The sequence below is a fragment of the Saccharomyces kudriavzevii genome, assembly GCF_947243775.1.
Source record: "Saccharomyces kudriavzevii IFO 1802 strain IFO1802 genome assembly, chromosome: 10".
NCBI classification, from domain to species: domain Eukaryota; kingdom Fungi; phylum Ascomycota; class Saccharomycetes; order Saccharomycetales; family Saccharomycetaceae; genus Saccharomyces; species Saccharomyces kudriavzevii.
The window spans coordinates 1-18,318 of NC_079281.1; the positions used below are offsets into that span (position 1 = coordinate 1).

The following is an 18,318-nucleotide window of genomic DNA, read 5'->3' on the forward strand; positions in this document are numbered from 1 at the left end:
CACACCCACACCCACCACCCACACACACACCACACCCACACACACACACCCACACACCCACACACACCCACACACACACACACCCACACACACTCTCTTCCAACCTCATTTCACTTTACCCGGCTTTCTAACCAAAATTAAAAAATGAAAATGATGATGATGAAAATTCTGTTCTTTAGCCCTATCATACTTTTACATAACCCTAAGTAGCCCTAGTAAACGTTTACATAGCCCTCATTTACTTCTCCTCCAAGCCCTATTCATCTTTACCCGGCCTTTCAGCCAAAACGCGAAACGAAAAAAAAAAAAGCCACTTGGCCAGCTCACCAGACGAAACTACTTCTATTTGGCCTTGTAGCCCTCCTCTCTCTGATGAAAACTGTTATTATCCATTGTTTCGGCTTACCTTCTCTGTCCCGTCATCATGTTCCCTGATAACCTAGCCTCCTGGCCACAGTCTTCCCACGACACAGTCTTCCCACGACACAGTCTTCCCACGACACAGTCTTCCCACGACTTTGGACCGTAGCCATTGATTTGGCCAACACGAAGACTCTAGGCAACATGTTTGGAAGGATTGAGACTCAATATGGAGACGTTGCCTTGCTACTACTCAGAGGTACTTTGCTCTTCTCCAAGAGGTCATGGCTTTAATTTTTTTTTTTTCTTAATTCTGAGATTTGCTATGACTTTCTTATTCGCTTTTAGATCTTTGCTGAATAATATCATGTCATCAACGAATAGACATATTGTGACTTGACTATTTTTGAACACACACGACCATCCACGTACTTCGTCCATGCCACATTGCTTTATTAAGTATGATTTAATAGTTTCATACCAGTTTGCACCACTTTGTTTTAAACCATAAAGTGATTTCTTTAAACTTAGTAATTTATTATTCAATCCTAGATGTGGTGGAGGTCTTATGTATAATTCCTCTTTGATGTCGGCATACAAGTAAGCGGAGGATACGTCTAGTTGTGTGACATAGTAGTCATTATCTAATGCAAGTGACAAAGATGTCATCAGTGCATAATGATGTACAGTATTGGATTGCATGCCCGGATCATATGTATCGGGATGCTGTATGTCACCTCTTGCAACAAATCTAGCCTTATGTGTTCCGTCACGCTTCTTGTTGAATACAAGCACTGAGCTTATCATATTCTTGGAACCCATCGAGTTTCTATCATAATACTTGTCTGTTTCCCAAGCATTCATTTTTAATAGTTGGTTAACTTCTTTATGATATGCTTCAGTATATTTCTCCTTTTCTTCATTACTCTTATTATATGTGATTGCTTCATCATATCTTAAGGTCGTTCGGAATGGTTTGATTGACTTTACCGCCTTTACAGCTGCAATTAAATGAATACGTTTTTTTGACCTTGGTGGTTCTAGACTATGCATGCTCTTTTCTTACCTTTGGTATTTGTAAAGACATTAGAATCATCCATACCACCCAAACTGGAATTAGTTTGACGAGAGTGGATAGGTGGAGGTTCTTTCAAAGATTGACGAAGCTTAATAGATAAGGAGCGGTTAAGCGATTGATATCAGCATCAAAGGTAAGTGCATCATAATTGCATTGGTCCAATCTGGATTGTTCATCATGCCAAATAACGTAATCAGTAGTGTCTATTGTTTTCTTCAAAGATGGAACATAGATAATATAACCATATGAGTTTCGTAATGGATGTAAGGCGCAACCAGGAATACCACGAGGGCAAATTTTTGAACCGGGACTGTGATTGTTGACTACAACAGTTTGACCGAATGGTAATAGAGTACTGATATCAAGTCCTGCTAAACCAGCATGTTGTCGTGGGTAATTCTTGTTTTTTGGCGAAATTAAAGAATTTCTGATAATGGTGGAGAATTCGACTGCTGAAAACCATAGACGATTTAATAAACCGCTGCACCGTAGATGTGTGCGACGGTCGTCTAATAAGGTACGGTTTGATCGTTCAGCAATACCATGTGCTCTGGAATCTGCTGTTGTTGTATAGCATGGAGTTATACCGCGTTCCATAAAGAAATTACGGAGGCTCTTGTTAGTGTACTCGGGTCCTCTGTCCATTTGTACGACTAAACCGTTGGCATTGAATTGATTGCCAATGAAGGCTATTATTTTTGTAAATACGTCTAAAATAGATTGCTCACGACGATCGAGTAATGGATAAACCCATTTGAATCTCGTCTTCTCATCAGTAAATGAGATAAAATAGGAAGGTGCACTCTTTGGCAGATGGTGAACAGGGCCAAATATATCGGTATGTAAGTACTGAAAGGGTTGATAAGATTCTTGGTACTTTAGTCGTGATCCTTTGACATGTCTATGTTTAGTGCTTTTGCCAACTAAACAGTCTGGACATTGATAAGTAGTAGAATCAGACCAGTCTACATCCGATTCTCTCAAGTATGTGATCGAACTATTCTTGAGAGAATGTCTAATTGTTCTAGCGTTTGCATGCCCAAGCATTCGATGAATCAAAGCGTACGGATATTTATGTGTAGATTTGCTGGTGTTAACGTTATTAGCAGTTTGCCTCTGTAAGGTTGACGGAATTAAAAAGTCCTTGGAGAGCCAGTAAAAGTCTCCATGTTTAACAATAGGGGCAAGGATAGTACCGTCGGATAGTTCTAAAGTATTTTTAGTGAGGTAAGCAGTGATATTTTGGTTAGCCAGTTATGTTTCGAGTGTTTAGTGCGGTTATTGACGTCCGAGCATTATTCTGAAAATTAAAGTGGAGATTACTAGTAGCGCTGATTGGCATCTCTTGCTTTTGCGCATCATGTAGACTTATCGAATCATTCGGTGATGCGGAGTGCAAGAATTGTGGTGACCGTTATTTGAAATGTTTCGGCGGGGATACTGCCGTTGTATTCAAGTTGAGCAAGTGTCATCTTGATTGTCGGTTTGTCAGAATTTCTGCATAATTGATTTTTAGAATCTTCTTTCACTGGTCTGATAATTCTTGTCATCTTCGTAACACCGTATATGATAATCTTCTAGTTACGTGATTGAATGTATTAATAAGCTGTAGCGGTAATTGATGGATAGTTGACTATTGTTCCAACATTTCCCATACTCATGCCCTTAGTCATGCGATTCTCTTCCTTCATGCCCATACGGCCATACTTTCAGCACATCGAACCATGACGTATCCTTTTCTACCTTCTGCCGCTTCCTCAGCCTAAACTACTCCAGATACCCTTCAACCAAGACTACAAACCTTACATCCTCTTGTGATCTACCATCTTGCTTACTCACTGCTACAAATCATTAATATTCTTGCGAAACTCTTACTCACTCACTACCTCTATTTTTTGTTTACTTTTTCTTGGTTGTCTTGTTAACCTTCCCCTTCGCAGTTGTCTCTCGCTACTACTGTGCAACCAACATTAAATCAAAACAGTGAAATTTAGAAAAAAACATATATTCTCCCAAAATGTTCTTATAATATACTACACAATACATAATCAGTGACAGCTATAACAACGTCCATCACTCTCCAACTTCTCTGCTGGAATCTCTACATAATAATATATCAATCTTACCGTCTGGAACATCATCGCTACCTAGCTCTTTGTGAACCGCTACCATCAGCATGTACAGTGGTACTCTCGTGTTATCTGCAGCGAGAACTTCAACGTTTGCCAAATCAAGCCAATGTGGTAATAACCACACCTCCGAAATCTGCTCCAAAAGATACTCCAGTCTCTGCCGGAATATTTTATTGTAGAACAGGCCTATTAGCATCGAGAGGAAAGGCGTCCAATGCGGCAGTTTAGATGGGGTACCTCCCAGCGCAGTCTGATCTCGCAAGTGCATTCCTAAACTTAATTCATACCTGCTCCTCAGCTGTTGATGATGCCTGCCAAACTGCAGCTTGACGTACTGCGGACCCTGCAGTCCAGCGCTTGTCATGGAACGCAAACGCTGAAAAACTCCAAGTTTCTCGAGCGCCTCCACAACGACCGTAGCGTCTTTTGCCTCCCATTCTTCCTGGCACTTTTTCTCGTCCCAGTTCAAAAAGTATTGCAGCACCCCCGTCTTCGATTCGCGCAAGTTGCTCCATGCTTCAAAATACAACTCTTCGATTTGCCTTCCAGACATGCGGAAAACTCGGCTCCCTTGCTTGCCTCTTGTCGAATCCAATACACTAATTGTTTCCCTTCTTCTAGTAATAGCCAGGTACCAAGCATAATTTCTTTGTATCTGAGAGTAGATCTCTCTCTTCTTTACGCTAAAAAATTTCAAATATCCTACAGGGTCCCCATGATATGGCTCGATATTTTCCAAGTATTCCTTGTATTCCTCGTCATTTCGCAGCATTCTCTCCACAGCTAGTGCTTCCCAAGCTATACTCCGATACGATACTTTCTGGCGAGGCCAGCAGACGCAGAGCTCGAACATCTTTTGACAGCCCTTGCATAATCCGTATTGTGTGAACACTCCCTCTGGGCAGAAGTATATATCGATACCATAGAGGAAAAGATGTTTAATTTCGTCAGACCGAAATCCAAGAAACTCTAATACATTCGTATTCTCAGAAGTATTGGGAAACTGTGCTTTCAGTTTCTTTCTCTCTAGAAAAACCATTTGACTCCCTTTCCGCTTATATGGCTCTTTAATAATGTCAGTGACTGGATGGATTCTATTACTCTCAGCATTGCCGCCTGTATTGGCGTCCTCGTTGGCACTAGCATTGGCACTAGCGTTGGCACTAGCATTGGCACTAGCGTTGGCACTAGCGTTGGCACTAGCATTGGCGCTAGCATTGGCACTAGCGTTGGCACTAGCATTGGCACTAGCGTTGGCACTAGCATTGGCACTAGCGTTGGCACTAGCATTGGCACTAGCATTGGCACTAGCGTTGGCACTAGCATTGGCACTATCAGCAGTATCAGCAGTGGTACCATCATGAATGCCCGCGTTGCTGTCCTCATCGCTGCTGCAATACTCTCTGTACCTGTCACTGCTATTTCTCTCCTGGGAACTAGACGGTAACGCGGAGACTGTGGCCTCATTTTCAGCCAATCTGTCCATTCTTTCTATCAGTTCCACTGTGTCTGCCGACAGGTCTGTCCTGGAGCCACAGCATCCAACATGCTGGCCCTTTTTCCCTTTCTTTGATTCAAGTCCATAGAACTCGCGCACCTGTTCGGTTATACAGCCTTCCTTAATTGGTGATAATTCACCCCTCCGATTCCTTGCCGCCCAACTGTTTTTTCTAGATAATATATAACAGAGGCCTCCATCTCTTAGTCTTCCCATGCCTTGAATGAGCTCAATAATATTAAGTCTATTATCAAGCGTGATCACCATCATCAATTCCTTAATGTCAATTCCTTCAGTGACTAATTTCGTTCCGATGAGAACTCGCATGCTACCGTCAGTGACAAACTCTTCCGTGCGAGACACCTTTTCTGCAGCACCCAGCTTCCCGTGTATCCACACCACCCGGAAATACTCCCTCCAAGAGCAGGCCAATTCTTCCACTTGGTTGGTTGTGCTTGCAACTACAATGGCCTTCGACTCTGGTTCAACTTCAAACAGGGCTAAAAGAAGCTTCAGTGCTTCTTTGGGAGGTGATTCGACTTTCTTCCGGATTTTATGCACATGCCCTAAAGGCACCTCAGATTTCTCCTTAATCAGATTGAACATCTGTGTTGGATAGCTGGATAAACCTCTGCTGAGATCTTCCGACCGTTTGAGCTCGTTGATGTCCATCGATTTTTTGTTCAGTCCCGTAAGCCCAATACGCTGCAACGCAGTATCGGCTACAGCCTCAGGTGCTGTGCCGCTCAAAAAGATTGCTTTCTCGAAAGCGTCAAAATCGAGGTTAGCTATGCCCTCAAATTGCGACTGCCGGTAGACCTCCGTTTCGAAGTTGTGAAACTCATCTACAATGAGGTAACCCAACTTTACATTGTTGGTCCTAAAGGTGCACTCAACAATATTATCCCACGCAGCTATCCTGTCTGTGAACTTAGCGCTAGCAAGGTCATCGTAGATCCCCACGTATAAATCAGTAACGCCATAGTAACCTTCTTCAATAAAGTTTCTGACAGGGGCCACATTCAAGCAACCGCCTCGGCTCAACCTGATCATGCAATTAGCAAGCAACACTGTGTATGGTACAAACAGAAACGACACATATTTCACGTCGCCCTTAGACGCCAGTGCTATTAAGGGGAGATGAAATAACTCCGTCTTACCATAGCCCGGGGAGGCCTGTACTGCCACAGAGGGTGTGTCCGCCATGTATATTTCATAACATAAGCGCGACTGATGCAAGTCCCTGAATTCAAAGGAGCTGCCAAAGAGTTTCTGGCCTGCGACGAGGATATCGTTTGTGCTCTTGGGCTCTCGGGGCCTTTTTCGCGTTACTCTCAAAATTTTTCGATGATCTGAACTCGCCTCACCTGCTACGTCTCCCGCATTCGCAGTACTGGAGGAACAATGGTAGTCGCTTTCAAGGCCTAACCATTGAATCCAGCGCTCAGAAGCTCGTTCCTGCAATAAAGTGGCGGTCGTTCCACTGACACTGGTTAACGAAAAGGAATCCACACCGTAGATCTTTCGCCCTGTTTGAACGGAATGATTGGCCATGAGTTCATTCGTCGCCGACTCGTACAAATCCGTTTCAAATCTGCTACCTACGCAGTGGCGCCCTAGGGCAATCAACCCCTGACGCATCTCCCGAAAATTCAGCTTCTGAGGTGCATTCTTCGGAAGTTCCATCATGTACTGCCGAAAAGTTGCATATTCAACGAGACAGCCCTTCGCGGTATTCAGAAACAAGTAGGAATACAAAACTATCCTCGAAGTATCTCGATTTGTTACTTGATCTGGATCCTCAAATCCCACGACATCCATCCAAGGATCATGTTTAAAGGCGTCATAACTGTTACCAAGCGCACATATTTGCATTTGCCTTAGCACAGTGACAAAATAAAACAAGTAATCTGAAGTGAGTCCGTCAAGTGTCTTTAGTCGAGGCTCCGATGAACCGTTCTTGTTATAATCAGTGTACAGTTGGATGCGTCTTGTTGTATCGTCGACGTATACGTTGCGCTGAGGACCGGCAAAAGCGAGTAGCTGAAGCTCTGGATAACGGTAAGGGTATCCCACGGCAAAATGGATCATCCACATAAGTGGCACCGTGAGCTCGTCAATTGCAACAGCCACTTTATTTTTCAGAGCCGCGGTCATTTTGTTAGCATCTCTTCTCAACTTTGGCAGCACAATTTCACGATATTTAACAGGTATCATTTGAAGAAAAGAATCGTTTTCCAGATACTCGTCAATTCCCCGCTTTGGCTCTCTGAACAAAACGTCTCGATTACGCAAAATGAGACTGGCAATATCAACCACTGTAGGCATATAAAAGCACTTGTTCAATTCGTCCCAAAGGCTGTCAAACTGAGCCTTGCATGCAAAGTAAAAGCCGCGGACATACTCGCGATTAAACAGTTTTCCACATACTGATATACCATCAGAAGAAGGTACCAAAGTTATTCTATAAGAGTCCTTCTGCGCGGTTTCCTGTGCTACTTCGTGGTACAGAATTTTGATCCATTTCCACATCGCAACGCCGTTGTTGTCATCAAATATATCTAAATCCTTTGCGGTGCAAGCACAAGAGGACACCAATAAAGCTTTCACGGCATCTAATGTTTTTCTGAGTCTTCGTGGAGTGTTCGGACTGCGCAACTTACATACTTTTAAGCCATGCTCGTCCACAGAGGGAATAATGGATTGTTCATTCGCAATAGATCGATCCTCTTCCTCTTCGTCACCAGCGCCACCACGGGGACCCGCCCCAAAATTAAGCGCACATGCTCGCAAGATAATATGCAAAATATCACCCAATCCGTCTTTTTTGTTCATCATATCGTTACATATCTGTGAAAAGTACTTTATCTCAGTGGGTTTACGTGGGCATAGATCACGCTTCAGCCGCCCTGTGTCGACTTTCTTACCGCCAGGTAAACTTGCTTGATATGCGGAAAAAATCGAAAGCTCATCTACGTGTAGTAACAAAAACATGTAGGGTGCCAAATTGTATCCATATTTCCTTATGGTGCTTTTCTGAAGACTCCTTACAATAGGCGCGCCAGAAACAAAGTTGGTGAAAGTACGCATCGTAGAGCTGTCGTTCGGCCTGGAACTCGCAGTTTCGTAACAACGTTCCAGGACACGAAAACTCAACTCACTATAGTATCCTCTGTTGAGGTAAAAAAGAGAAAGGGTATCGTAATCTTTCCTATTAAATTTCAAAGTATGTACTTGAAACAACGTGTAGACCATCAAGTTGATTTTCTTGGGAATGAGATACTTTGAAGGGATTGGTCCGCTCTGGAAATCTGGTTCGTCTTCAACAAACGTCAGAAACTTTTGTACATTTTTCTTGACCATGACGGCAATGACAATTTTTTCAAAAGATCTTTTCCTATCCATTGCATCAGTTCTGTATTTTACCACCTTGATTAGACTAGACTTTTCGTCTTCGTAGAATGATCGCACTTCCGTGCGGATCGATTCAAATAAAGTTATTGAGTGACAATGTACCAAGTCGTTTTTGTTATTGAGAGCCGACTCAAACTCCTCAAAGTTTACTTTTTCAAACTTACGCTTATCGGAAATTTTCATTTTATTTTTGTAAGTTTCGAAATTAACAATAGTATGTTGATTGTTATGCTTTTTGACAAGAAATCCATCAATATAAGCAAAAGATTGTCCAGTTTCCACCTTATCATCATCTGAAAATGTATCTATTGAGAAGATGCAGAATTATGCAGCGAGCACCAAAGAAAATTCAGTTAGTAATGACTCCTTCAAGCACAACATAGAAAACAGAGGATGTCTGTTTCTCCCTGGGTATTGTCATTCATCGCTTGATTTCTGGCCTGCAAAAATAAACTGGTCAGTACGTACTTTCTTCTTCAATTTCCATGGTGCGCAGTATCTCAACCATCTGCTTAGTCGAGGAGAACCAGGATTCTGTTCATTGCTCAAGCCGCTTCATGGATATTCTCTTTGATACTTTAAACATGGACCTGTTGGTCGCTCCAAGAAATTACGCGCTCAGCCTGCAGCTTCTTCCGCTCTCGAAAAGACCAATATAATAAAAACTTATGAATTACATTTCCTTATTAGGTATATGGCCTTACGCTGCGAAGTAAGGTAGACCTTTTTGGCGCACTTATATATATAACGCGTCAGACAACCTTCTCCGAAAATTTCCCTTAACTTGCCCGACGCTCCACCTCGAAAAAAAAGAAAATATATTACCCTGCTTAATAAGAAAATACGTATCAAGTTACTTCCTTGGTGCAATATCCCACTATAAAAAAATTCCTTGACGCAAGATCTTCGGCCAAATTTTCCGTCCCAAAGTGCCTAAAGAGGAAATAATGACAGCTTTCGTACAAAGTTACTTCCACGGTGCAATATGTCCCTACGGCCTTGTCTAATACCATCCAGCGTGCAATAAGGTAACATATATATACACACACACCCACACCCACACCCACACCCACACACCCACACACCCACACACACCCACACACACACCCACACACCCACACACACCCACACCCACACCCACACACACACCCACACCCACATACACACACTACTAATGCTAAAGCTAACACCCATCACTATTACACCATTAGCATCACCATCACCATTACTACCATCATCGTCGTCATCATTATCACCACTACTAACACCCATCACTATTGCACCATAACCATAACCATCACTACCATCACTACCATCACTACCATCACTACCATCACCATCACTACCATCACCACCATAACCATATCACCATCATCATCACTACCACTTTCTCTGCCATTACCCTACCCACCACTCAAACGGACTGTAAGAACACCCTTCAATGTTACCCTGAATATATAACACCCCACGCTTTCTCACCCCCACCACATGCTTTACCAGCACCATTCCATCACATCACTAAATACGGCCCTTACCTCAGCGGTTTATACCCAGGGCCATTTCCACATTAAACTCACTATATTTCACATTTATCCATCTATATCTCATATCTGCATCCTGAATAGTATATCCCCAACTTACCACCTCCTCATCTCTTCTGTATCTCTCAATTACTATCACCTTACTTTGATACTACCACCTGGCACACCCAGCGGTTCATACCTAATGTCATTACACCAAACTCATACTATCTCACATCTAACACTTCATACCCCTTATCTGCATCCTAATCAACATATTCATCCACTCGTCATTACCACACCTCCTTTATATCCTTTAAACACTACACTCCATTTACCTCCCATATATACAATAATCGTAAACAATAAACATACACCAATCACTTTACTCTAGACCATCACCATATCACACTTTATATCCTGCTAACTAACTCTGCCCTCCCCCATTGATTCATAATATCATATCCAACGCACACTCACACGGACGCTACAAAATACTGCCATATCACATCTCATCACTATATATGGCCCTCACCTCAGTAGTTTATATCCTGTGCTACTTATTCTCCCTACCTATTTCTACCACATCTAACTATCTATAATCAATTACACATCCTTGTGGACCATACAACTGCACTCAGTACTTCAATACTCTAACACCTTGACTATACATCAGCTTCTGCATTACGCCATTGTTAACATAGACAATATATACAATACAATCACCACCATCACATCACCCCCATGCCCTCCACTCTCTAACATCATACTGCTCCCATCAGCATATCATTGCTAACATATAATACAAAATATCATCACCTCAATTAGCCGCCATTACAGTATTCTCAATATATTCTGAACATAAATACCAGCACATACGCATACGGATGCTACATAAATTAACATAGCCACTTTAACCCCTACTCAAATTACATTATTCATCACCATACTCTTCCTCTCCCATTATCTCCTTTCTTCTTATATATCCTCCGCATACTACGCACCCGTCACATGAACATAAATAAATACCACCTCGGTCCAACTTCTAGGTCCCAGATCTCCATTCCATGCACTATTCTATAATACAATTACATACGCACACGGACGCTATAGAATATAACATACTCATATAGCGCTACCATATAATATCATTACTCTTTTTTTTTCTAATTATTATCCCATTTTATATTTTCTAACTATTTTTCACTTTTCATAAAAATATTCACCAGTCATTGTCAATCATCTATAATCTTCACTAATCATTATTTCATTTATAGTATCCATCTATATCCCCCACATACCTCGTAACATATATCATCCATTCGTTACTCAGTAAATTGCACTCACGAAATGAACTTTACACCATCTCATTCCGTAATCCATTCCGCCACCGTTTCAAAAATCACATAATTGATCGAGAGGTTTATAATATTAATATACACATATTTAACTATATACACTGCCAAATCATATTTTTTTATTTTTCATTACTTCCTAATGTCCGTAGGATTTCATTCGTGAAAGCGTGTCATCTATTTAGCGATGGTGTAAATACCGTCCTTGGATAGAGCACTGGAGATGGCTGGTCTCAATCTGGTAGAGTACCATGGGACACCAGTGATCATTCTGGTCACTTGGTCTGGAGCAATACCGGTCAACATCGTGGTGAAGTCACCGTAGTTGAAAACAGCTTGAGCAACTTCGACTGGGTAGGTTTCAGTTGGGTGAGCGGCTTGGAACAAGTAGTATTGGGCCAAGTGAGCTCTGATATCAGAGACGTAGACACCCAATTCAACCAAGTTGACTCTTTCGTCGGATTGAGCTAGGGTGGTGGTGGCAGAGGCACCAGCAGCTAGAGCGGCGACACCAGCAGCGATTGAAGTTAATTTGACCATTGTATTTGTTTGTTTTCGATTGTTTCTTTAGTGCTGATATAGGCTTAACTAGAAAGAGAAGAATGAAGGCATATTCTCAAAGATAGATGATCAGAGCTGCTCTATTTATACGATTTCTTTGACCAGTTTGTTGCTACACAAACGAATTAGTGGACGCTCACCATTCATCGCATACTTCTTCCCACCTTATCTCTCACACCCATATTAATTGTCACCATGGAGATGTGCCTGTCCTTGAACGAATTGGCTTGCATAGTTTTTGCATGTGAGAGCACGCTTGGCATGCGTTTATTTCTCGTATGTACAGAAGGGAAGAATGCTGATTATTAGGGGTGTCGAGGTGCGTTGAACCCTTTACGGGTCTGTAACCTTTCACTTTTTGGCAAACGAAGATCCGATTTCATGATGTGGGCCCTCGTTCAGAAGCCTATTGTCTAAGCCTTATTCAGTGCGCGCTAAACGATTGCCGGGGAAAATAGCACTGTTCCTTTACCCAGATTCAACTATGCAATAACTACCATGTGTTGGCAGTCGCGTACCCTGTGGGTGGACTCAATATTCTATAATATCATTTAAATTGTTGATAAATTCTCGACAATCGTATTCTCGAGGATCACATTCTCGAGGATGGCATTCTGGTTTTTTCTGTCGTCGCACCGCGATGCAAAAAGTGCAACATACATAATTCTTGTGTTACTCTATCACGTATAGTGCCATCTTCCACACAGCTTCTGTGGCTTGGCATAGCATCTTCAAGCCGTCAAGCAAATCTTGAATAGCCATGACATTTGACTTAAAATAATCACTATTCGTACCCTCAATTTAGAATATCGACCACACGAGGACCATTATAGCAGTGTTCATATGTCTGCAATAGTATTTCATCCACTAAGAACGGGATGATATTGCACAACAGATGAAATGAGTCTTGGGTCATAGCTTCTGCATTTCTTATCAAGTTATTGTCCTCGAGCTTATCTTAGATTGAAACCGTACACCTGTATTTTGCAGAGTTTACAGCCACTAAATGGATATGTGGATACTCGTCTCTATGGAGAGAGCCTATCGATACGGACGGATTTACCCTCTTTAATATACGCCAATAGGTCAACAGTTGGTGATCTAGGAACATGAACCTAGATCATTGAAATGCGGCTTTCATATAAAAATTAGGGAAATTTTCCTAGAAAGGAGCAATTTCCAAGAACTCAGGCAAACCTAGGTTAGCGGAACTTCTTTGGAAAATTGAGTAAACTGTTTCAAGAAGCACGCTCACAATGTAACGCTTGAATAACAGACAAGATCATTAGACCCGCAACAATTAAAAAGAGCAGCTGAAACCATCGTCCTTTCGAGGGATAAAGCCAACAGATCCGGCTACTTCATTAGACAGCACAATCCAATTCCTCTTTCATTTTGTTTCATATAATCATGGTGATCATTTCATGCTCTATAGCATTCCACACTGAAGACGATTTGGTCGTTCCTTGGATGAAGAGAAGAATGCTAATTATATAGGGGAGCTGGGGTGCCTTAAAAACCCCTTTCGTGCCCGCGATACTTTCATTCTTGATCAAACAGAAGATCCGCGTGTTTAGTTTGGACCCTCGTTGAGAAGCCCATTGTGCAAGCCTTGATTGATATGCGCTAAACGGTTCCCACGGAGGGGTAGTGACTTCTACTTTCTCTACAGTAAAGTTTGAAAGATTGTGTGTGTGTCGTGAATCGTAACTCTTAGGGACATATGATTTTGTACCCAACAGCAAAATGTTGATAAACTAACATATGGAGTAAATGCTCCAGTCTGAATACTAGATTTTTCCTTTTCCCCGAAATATGTGGGCAGGAAAACTTTATGTGAAAAAACGATCTATGGATGCTACCTGTTGTACTTTCCGATCTCTGATTCGAGTTTAACGTTGCTGCGGTGCCTAAACCATCGAACGAATCTTAAGGAGCGTCATGCCACTTGAAAACATCATTATAAAGTACCTATGACATAGGTGCTATCACAGCAGTATTCACGTATGTGCAATAGCATTTCATTCACTAAGAACGGAATTATACGATGAACAGATAACGTGGATATACAAGTTCCGCATGTCTTATCATGTTACTGCCAAATTTTCAAATAATATATAAAAGAGTTGAAGCACATTGCGACACCTTTCCAGTATTTTTTACGTGGATACCTGATGAATTTGCAATGATTTCCTTGGAAAGCTGGATAAACTTTTTAGAGAAACTACGTCTACGACATAACATTTGAATCTCGGTATAAAAGAACAGCCCTAAAAATAAAACAACGCCAGGAAAATTGAAGCGAAAATATATTCGCTGAACATTTTCCACCAAACCATAACAGGCAAACATAATAACAGCTTCATACGAAATACTCTTTTGTTTTGTAAATATCATAGCAGTACCTTTTGAAGCGACTCTGAAGAACGTCCTCAGGTAAGATAATCTTGGTAACGTCCATTCTAATACGGAATCCTTGTCATCACCGTATTTCAACAGTTTTACATACAATAACATTACCAAAAAGCTATATTTTTTCCAATATGATTTTACTTCGTCAATACTTTCTGATATCTTTTGCCCATTTTTTCATTGACTCGCACAAATTTGCTTGGGCGTAATTAAGTCAATGATGCTATAGGGCCTTTCACAATTCCTCGGCATAGTATTACATGACAGCACACAATTTTATTTTGCACACCCTTCTGATATAAACTGTTATCTATAAAACGTATCTCGCATTTCCCTATCTTGAAATAGAGGAACTAGAATCCACTCATTGGAGCTTTTAGGACAAATTCTCTGATAAACCAATCGTGAAACCGTACATCATTTTCTGCCAATTCCGGATGAAATGACGTGACAAGGATATTATCATTTTGCTTTGCGGCCACAATTAGCTCTTGACCATTATTATCTTTTCCATCTAGTTTATATAGAATCTGAACTTCCTCCGAGTCTAACACCTCTTCTATCACTGGGGCCCTTATAAATATTGCAGGAAAATCATCACAGTATGGAATAAAACTTGAAAAGTCGCAGATTCGAGTGGAAGATTGGGCTTGCCTTCCAAACGCATTTCTCATCACACTAACTTTCAGTAAATCTAACGTCTTTAACAACTCTGCCTCGTTAGATAACTGTTGCGAAAGGTAGATCAGCCCCGCACAGGTACCCCAGATTACCTTCCTTGGATCGTGTACGAATGCGTGAAGATCATCGTAAAATCCTGTCCTTTGAGCAATAAGAGACATTGTGGTTGACTCTCCGCCGGGTATGATCAATGCATCACATTTGGTTAGTTGATTGTCATCCCTTACTGTAATCACAGATAATTTTTCTTTATATTGGTCTTTGTTTTTGACGATGCATTTTTCTACATGTTGGACATGTTCAATAAATGCACCTTGTAGCGCCAAGACTCCGATAACGATGGTCATTCTTCGATAATTGGGTAATAGCCTGGCTTGAATTGGCTTAAAAATGGCAAGAGTGTGCTGTCTACTCACAGAAAGGGGCCTTTATCAATAAATAATTCTGGAATACCGAATTCTGAAATATGCTTCCAGCCATTCTTACAGTTTCCAATTAAATGGCGCGCCGCCTAATAGCATAACAGTGGCCACATTATATCGTGTCAATAATAAAATGGGCAGCAGGAAAAGAAGAGAACTACATGGTCGTGCGAATGAATTCCACACACATATAAAACTAGTATGCCTCTCGGTCATCCATTTATTTTTCTGATTCCTGGAAAGGAGCCATAACAAAATAGATATCCAAGAAGACGAAAAAAAAAAAATGTCAGAATTTAAGGTTAAAACTGGGCTCGCCCAAATGTTGAAGGGTGGTGTAATTATGGACGTTGTCACACCTGAACAGGCCATTATCGCAGAAAGAGCAGGTGCCTGTGCTGTTATGGCACTAGAGTGTATTCCTGCTGACATGCGTAAATCTGGCAAGGTGTGTCGTATGTCCGATCCACATATGATCAAAGAAATCATGGCTGCAGTGTCAATTCCAGTTATGGCAAAAGTCCGTATCGGACACTTTGTAGAAGCACAAATTTTGGAGGCCTTACAGGTAGATTATATCGACGAAAGTGAAGTGCTGACCCCAGCTGACTGGGTTCATCACATTGAGAAAAACAACTTCAAGATTCCATTTGTTTGCGGTGCCAAGGATTTAGGTGAGGCATTGAGGAGGATAAACGAAGGTGCTGCAATGATTCGTACCAAAGGTGAAGCCGGTACTGGTGATGTTTCAGAAGCTGTCAAGCACATCAACAAGATCAGGGGAGAGATTCAGCAGTATAAAGAGGCTTTGAAAGAGGAGTCCGATTTTGAAGCAAAGGCCGCAGAATTAAGGGTCCCAGTCGAGTTATTGAAGACTACACTGGCAAATGGAACGCTTCCCGTAGTTAATTTCGCTGCTGGTGGGGTTGCTACTCCAGCAGACGCTGCTTTATTGATGCAATTGGGTTGTGAGGGTGTTTTCGTTGGCTCGGGTATATTCAAGTCATCAGATCCTGAGAAGTTAGCTTGTGCCATTGTTGAAGCCACAACTCACTACGACAACCCAGCAAAACTATTACAAGTGTCCAGCGATTTGGGTGATCTGATGGGTGGTATTTCCATCCAATCAATCAATGAAGCAGCCGGTAAAAATGGCACAAGACTTTCTGAAATCGGATGGTGAGATAACTGGTGCCTACAAGCATATTTTTGTCTTTTTTTATAAGTGTCCATAAATGTACCGCAGTTACTACATATCACATTACATATCATATGGTGTATACAACATGAGATAATGTTCAATTCAGTTTGTATATACGAAAATCAAAGAGGAAATCCTCATTATTCTCTGTATCTTATTTGCTCTCTTCAACCAAAAGGCACGCTCGTTCATATATATAATATATACGTAAATGTATATTCTCTTGAGGGACGGTTTGAATATGCGATTAAGCGATGGGGCTGCTTAATTTTTCAAGGGAATGAAGATTGGCGCGCAATGCATAAAGACAGCAAATCACCTCCAGGTGACAACATCATACATTTATCGGTTTTCAACTATGATGCGACTACCTCAATTTGATTTGAATGGCTTATTCATTGCGGAGAACGCAAAGTATTCAACTAGCGGTATGCATGAAATATTATTTTCATTCAGAAGAGGCAAGGTGGCTTCTGTTGAACAAACAGCACAGCACTGGAAACACGTTGATGCTAAAATGACTGGAAAAGAAAGATATAAAAGCCTTGCGTTATTTTATTCATGCTTCAAACTTCTTGTTGTTCCTTGTACTCTTGTTTTCTTCAATTATATAGAACTCACGCACCAACAAGAAATACATCCAAGATATGTCTACCGATAAGATTACATTTTTGCTAAACTGGCAACCAGCTCCATACCATATCCCAATCTTCTTGGCCCAAACCAAGGGTTACTTCAAGGAACAAGGTCTAGATCTTGCCCTTCTGGAACCAACCAATCCATCAGATGTCACTGAGTTGATTGGATCTGGTAAGGTCGACATGGGTTTGAAAGCCATGATCCACACTTTGGCTGCTAAGGCCCGTGGTTTCCCAGTCACCTCTGTCGCTTCTTTGTTGGATGAACCATTCACCGGTGTCTTATACTTGGAAGGTAGCGGTATCACCGAAGACTTCCAATCCCTAAAGGGTAAGAGAATCGGTTACGTTGGTGAATTTGGTAAGATCCAAATTGACGAATTGACCAAGCACTACGGTATGTCTCCAGAAGACTACACTGCCGTCAGATGTGGTATGAACATCGCCAAGTACATCATTGAAGGTAAGATTGATGCTGGTGTTGGTATTGAATGTATGCAACAAGTCGAATTGGAAGAATACTTGGCCAAGCAGGGCAGACCAGCAAGCGATGCCAAGATGTTGAGAATTGACAAGTTGGCTTGTTTGGGTTGCTGTTGTTTCTGTACCGTCCTTTACATCTGTAACGATGAATTCTTGAAGAAGAATCCTGAAAAGGTCAGAAAGTTTTTGAAAGCCATCAAGAAGGCTACTGACTATGTTCTAAGCGACCCTGTCAGAGCTTGGAAGGAATACGTTGACTTCAAGCCTCAATTGGACACCGAATTATCTTACAAACAATACCAAAGATGTTACGCTTACTTCTCCTCATCTTTGTTCAATGTTCATCGTGACTGGAAGAAAGTTACCGGCTACGGTAAGAGATTGGCTATCTTGCCACCAGACTATGTCTCTAACTACACCAATGAATACTTATCCTGGCCAGAACCTGAAGAAGTTTCTGATCCTTTAGAAGCTCAAAGATTAATGGCTATTCATCAAGAAAAATGTAGAAAGGAAGGTACTTTCAAGAGATTGGCTCTTCCAGCCTAAACAGGCCGCACCAG

General features: G+C 41.5%; 7 protein-coding genes across 7 annotated transcripts; 2 read left to right on the forward strand and 5 right to left on the reverse strand.

The window, feature by feature from the left end:
- Window positions 1-642: 642 nt before the first annotated feature.
- Window positions 643-1,413, reverse strand: SKDI10G0010 (uncharacterized protein; the record flags this gene model as incomplete). Its single annotated transcript, XM_056228832.1, has 1 exon — window positions 643-1,413. The coding sequence occupies one exon, from the start codon at window positions 1,411-1,413 to the stop codon at window positions 643-645; it is 771 nt and encodes a 256-aa protein (XP_056082911.1).
- A 97-nt stretch (window positions 1,414-1,510) lies between these two features.
- Window positions 1,511-2,485, reverse strand: SKDI10G0020 (integrase catalytic domain-containing protein; the record flags this gene model as incomplete). Its single annotated transcript, XM_056228833.1, has 1 exon — window positions 1,511-2,485. The coding sequence occupies one exon, from the start codon at window positions 2,483-2,485 to the stop codon at window positions 1,511-1,513; it is 975 nt and encodes a 324-aa protein (XP_056082912.1).
- A 1,026-nt stretch (window positions 2,486-3,511) lies between these two features.
- On the reverse strand, window positions 3,512-8,665 carry SKDI10G0030 (Y' element ATP-dependent helicase; the record flags this gene model as incomplete). The annotated part of the gene is made up of 1 exon (XM_056228834.1): window positions 3,512-8,665. One exon carries the CDS (start codon window positions 8,663-8,665, stop codon window positions 3,512-3,514), a length of 5,154 nt encoding a protein of 1,717 aa, XP_056082913.1.
- A 2,869-nt stretch (window positions 8,666-11,534) lies between these two features.
- SKDI10G0040 (SRP1/TIP1 family protein) lies at window positions 11,535-11,897 on the reverse strand (the record flags this gene model as incomplete). Its single annotated transcript, XM_056228835.1, has 1 exon — window positions 11,535-11,897. One exon carries the CDS (start codon window positions 11,895-11,897, stop codon window positions 11,535-11,537), a length of 363 nt encoding a protein of 120 aa, XP_056082914.1.
- A 2,786-nt stretch (window positions 11,898-14,683) lies between these two features.
- On the reverse strand, window positions 14,684-15,358 carry SKDI10G0050 (uncharacterized protein; the record flags this gene model as incomplete). The annotated part of the gene is made up of 1 exon (XM_056228836.1): window positions 14,684-15,358. The coding sequence occupies one exon, from the start codon at window positions 15,356-15,358 to the stop codon at window positions 14,684-14,686; it is 675 nt and encodes a 224-aa protein (XP_056082915.1).
- A 361-nt stretch (window positions 15,359-15,719) lies between these two features.
- SKDI10G0060 (pyridoxal 5'-phosphate synthase subunit PdxS) lies at window positions 15,720-16,616 on the forward strand (the record flags this gene model as incomplete). The annotated part of the gene is made up of 1 exon (XM_056228838.1): window positions 15,720-16,616. The coding sequence occupies one exon, from the start codon at window positions 15,720-15,722 to the stop codon at window positions 16,614-16,616; it is 897 nt and encodes a 298-aa protein (XP_056082916.1).
- Window positions 16,617-17,281: 665 nt separating this feature from the next.
- Window positions 17,282-18,304, forward strand: SKDI10G0070 (NMT1/THI5 family protein; the record flags this gene model as incomplete). The annotated part of the gene is made up of 1 exon (XM_056228839.1): window positions 17,282-18,304. The coding sequence occupies one exon, from the start codon at window positions 17,282-17,284 to the stop codon at window positions 18,302-18,304; it is 1,023 nt and encodes a 340-aa protein (XP_056082917.1).
- Between the last annotated feature and the right edge of the window lie 14 nt (window positions 18,305-18,318).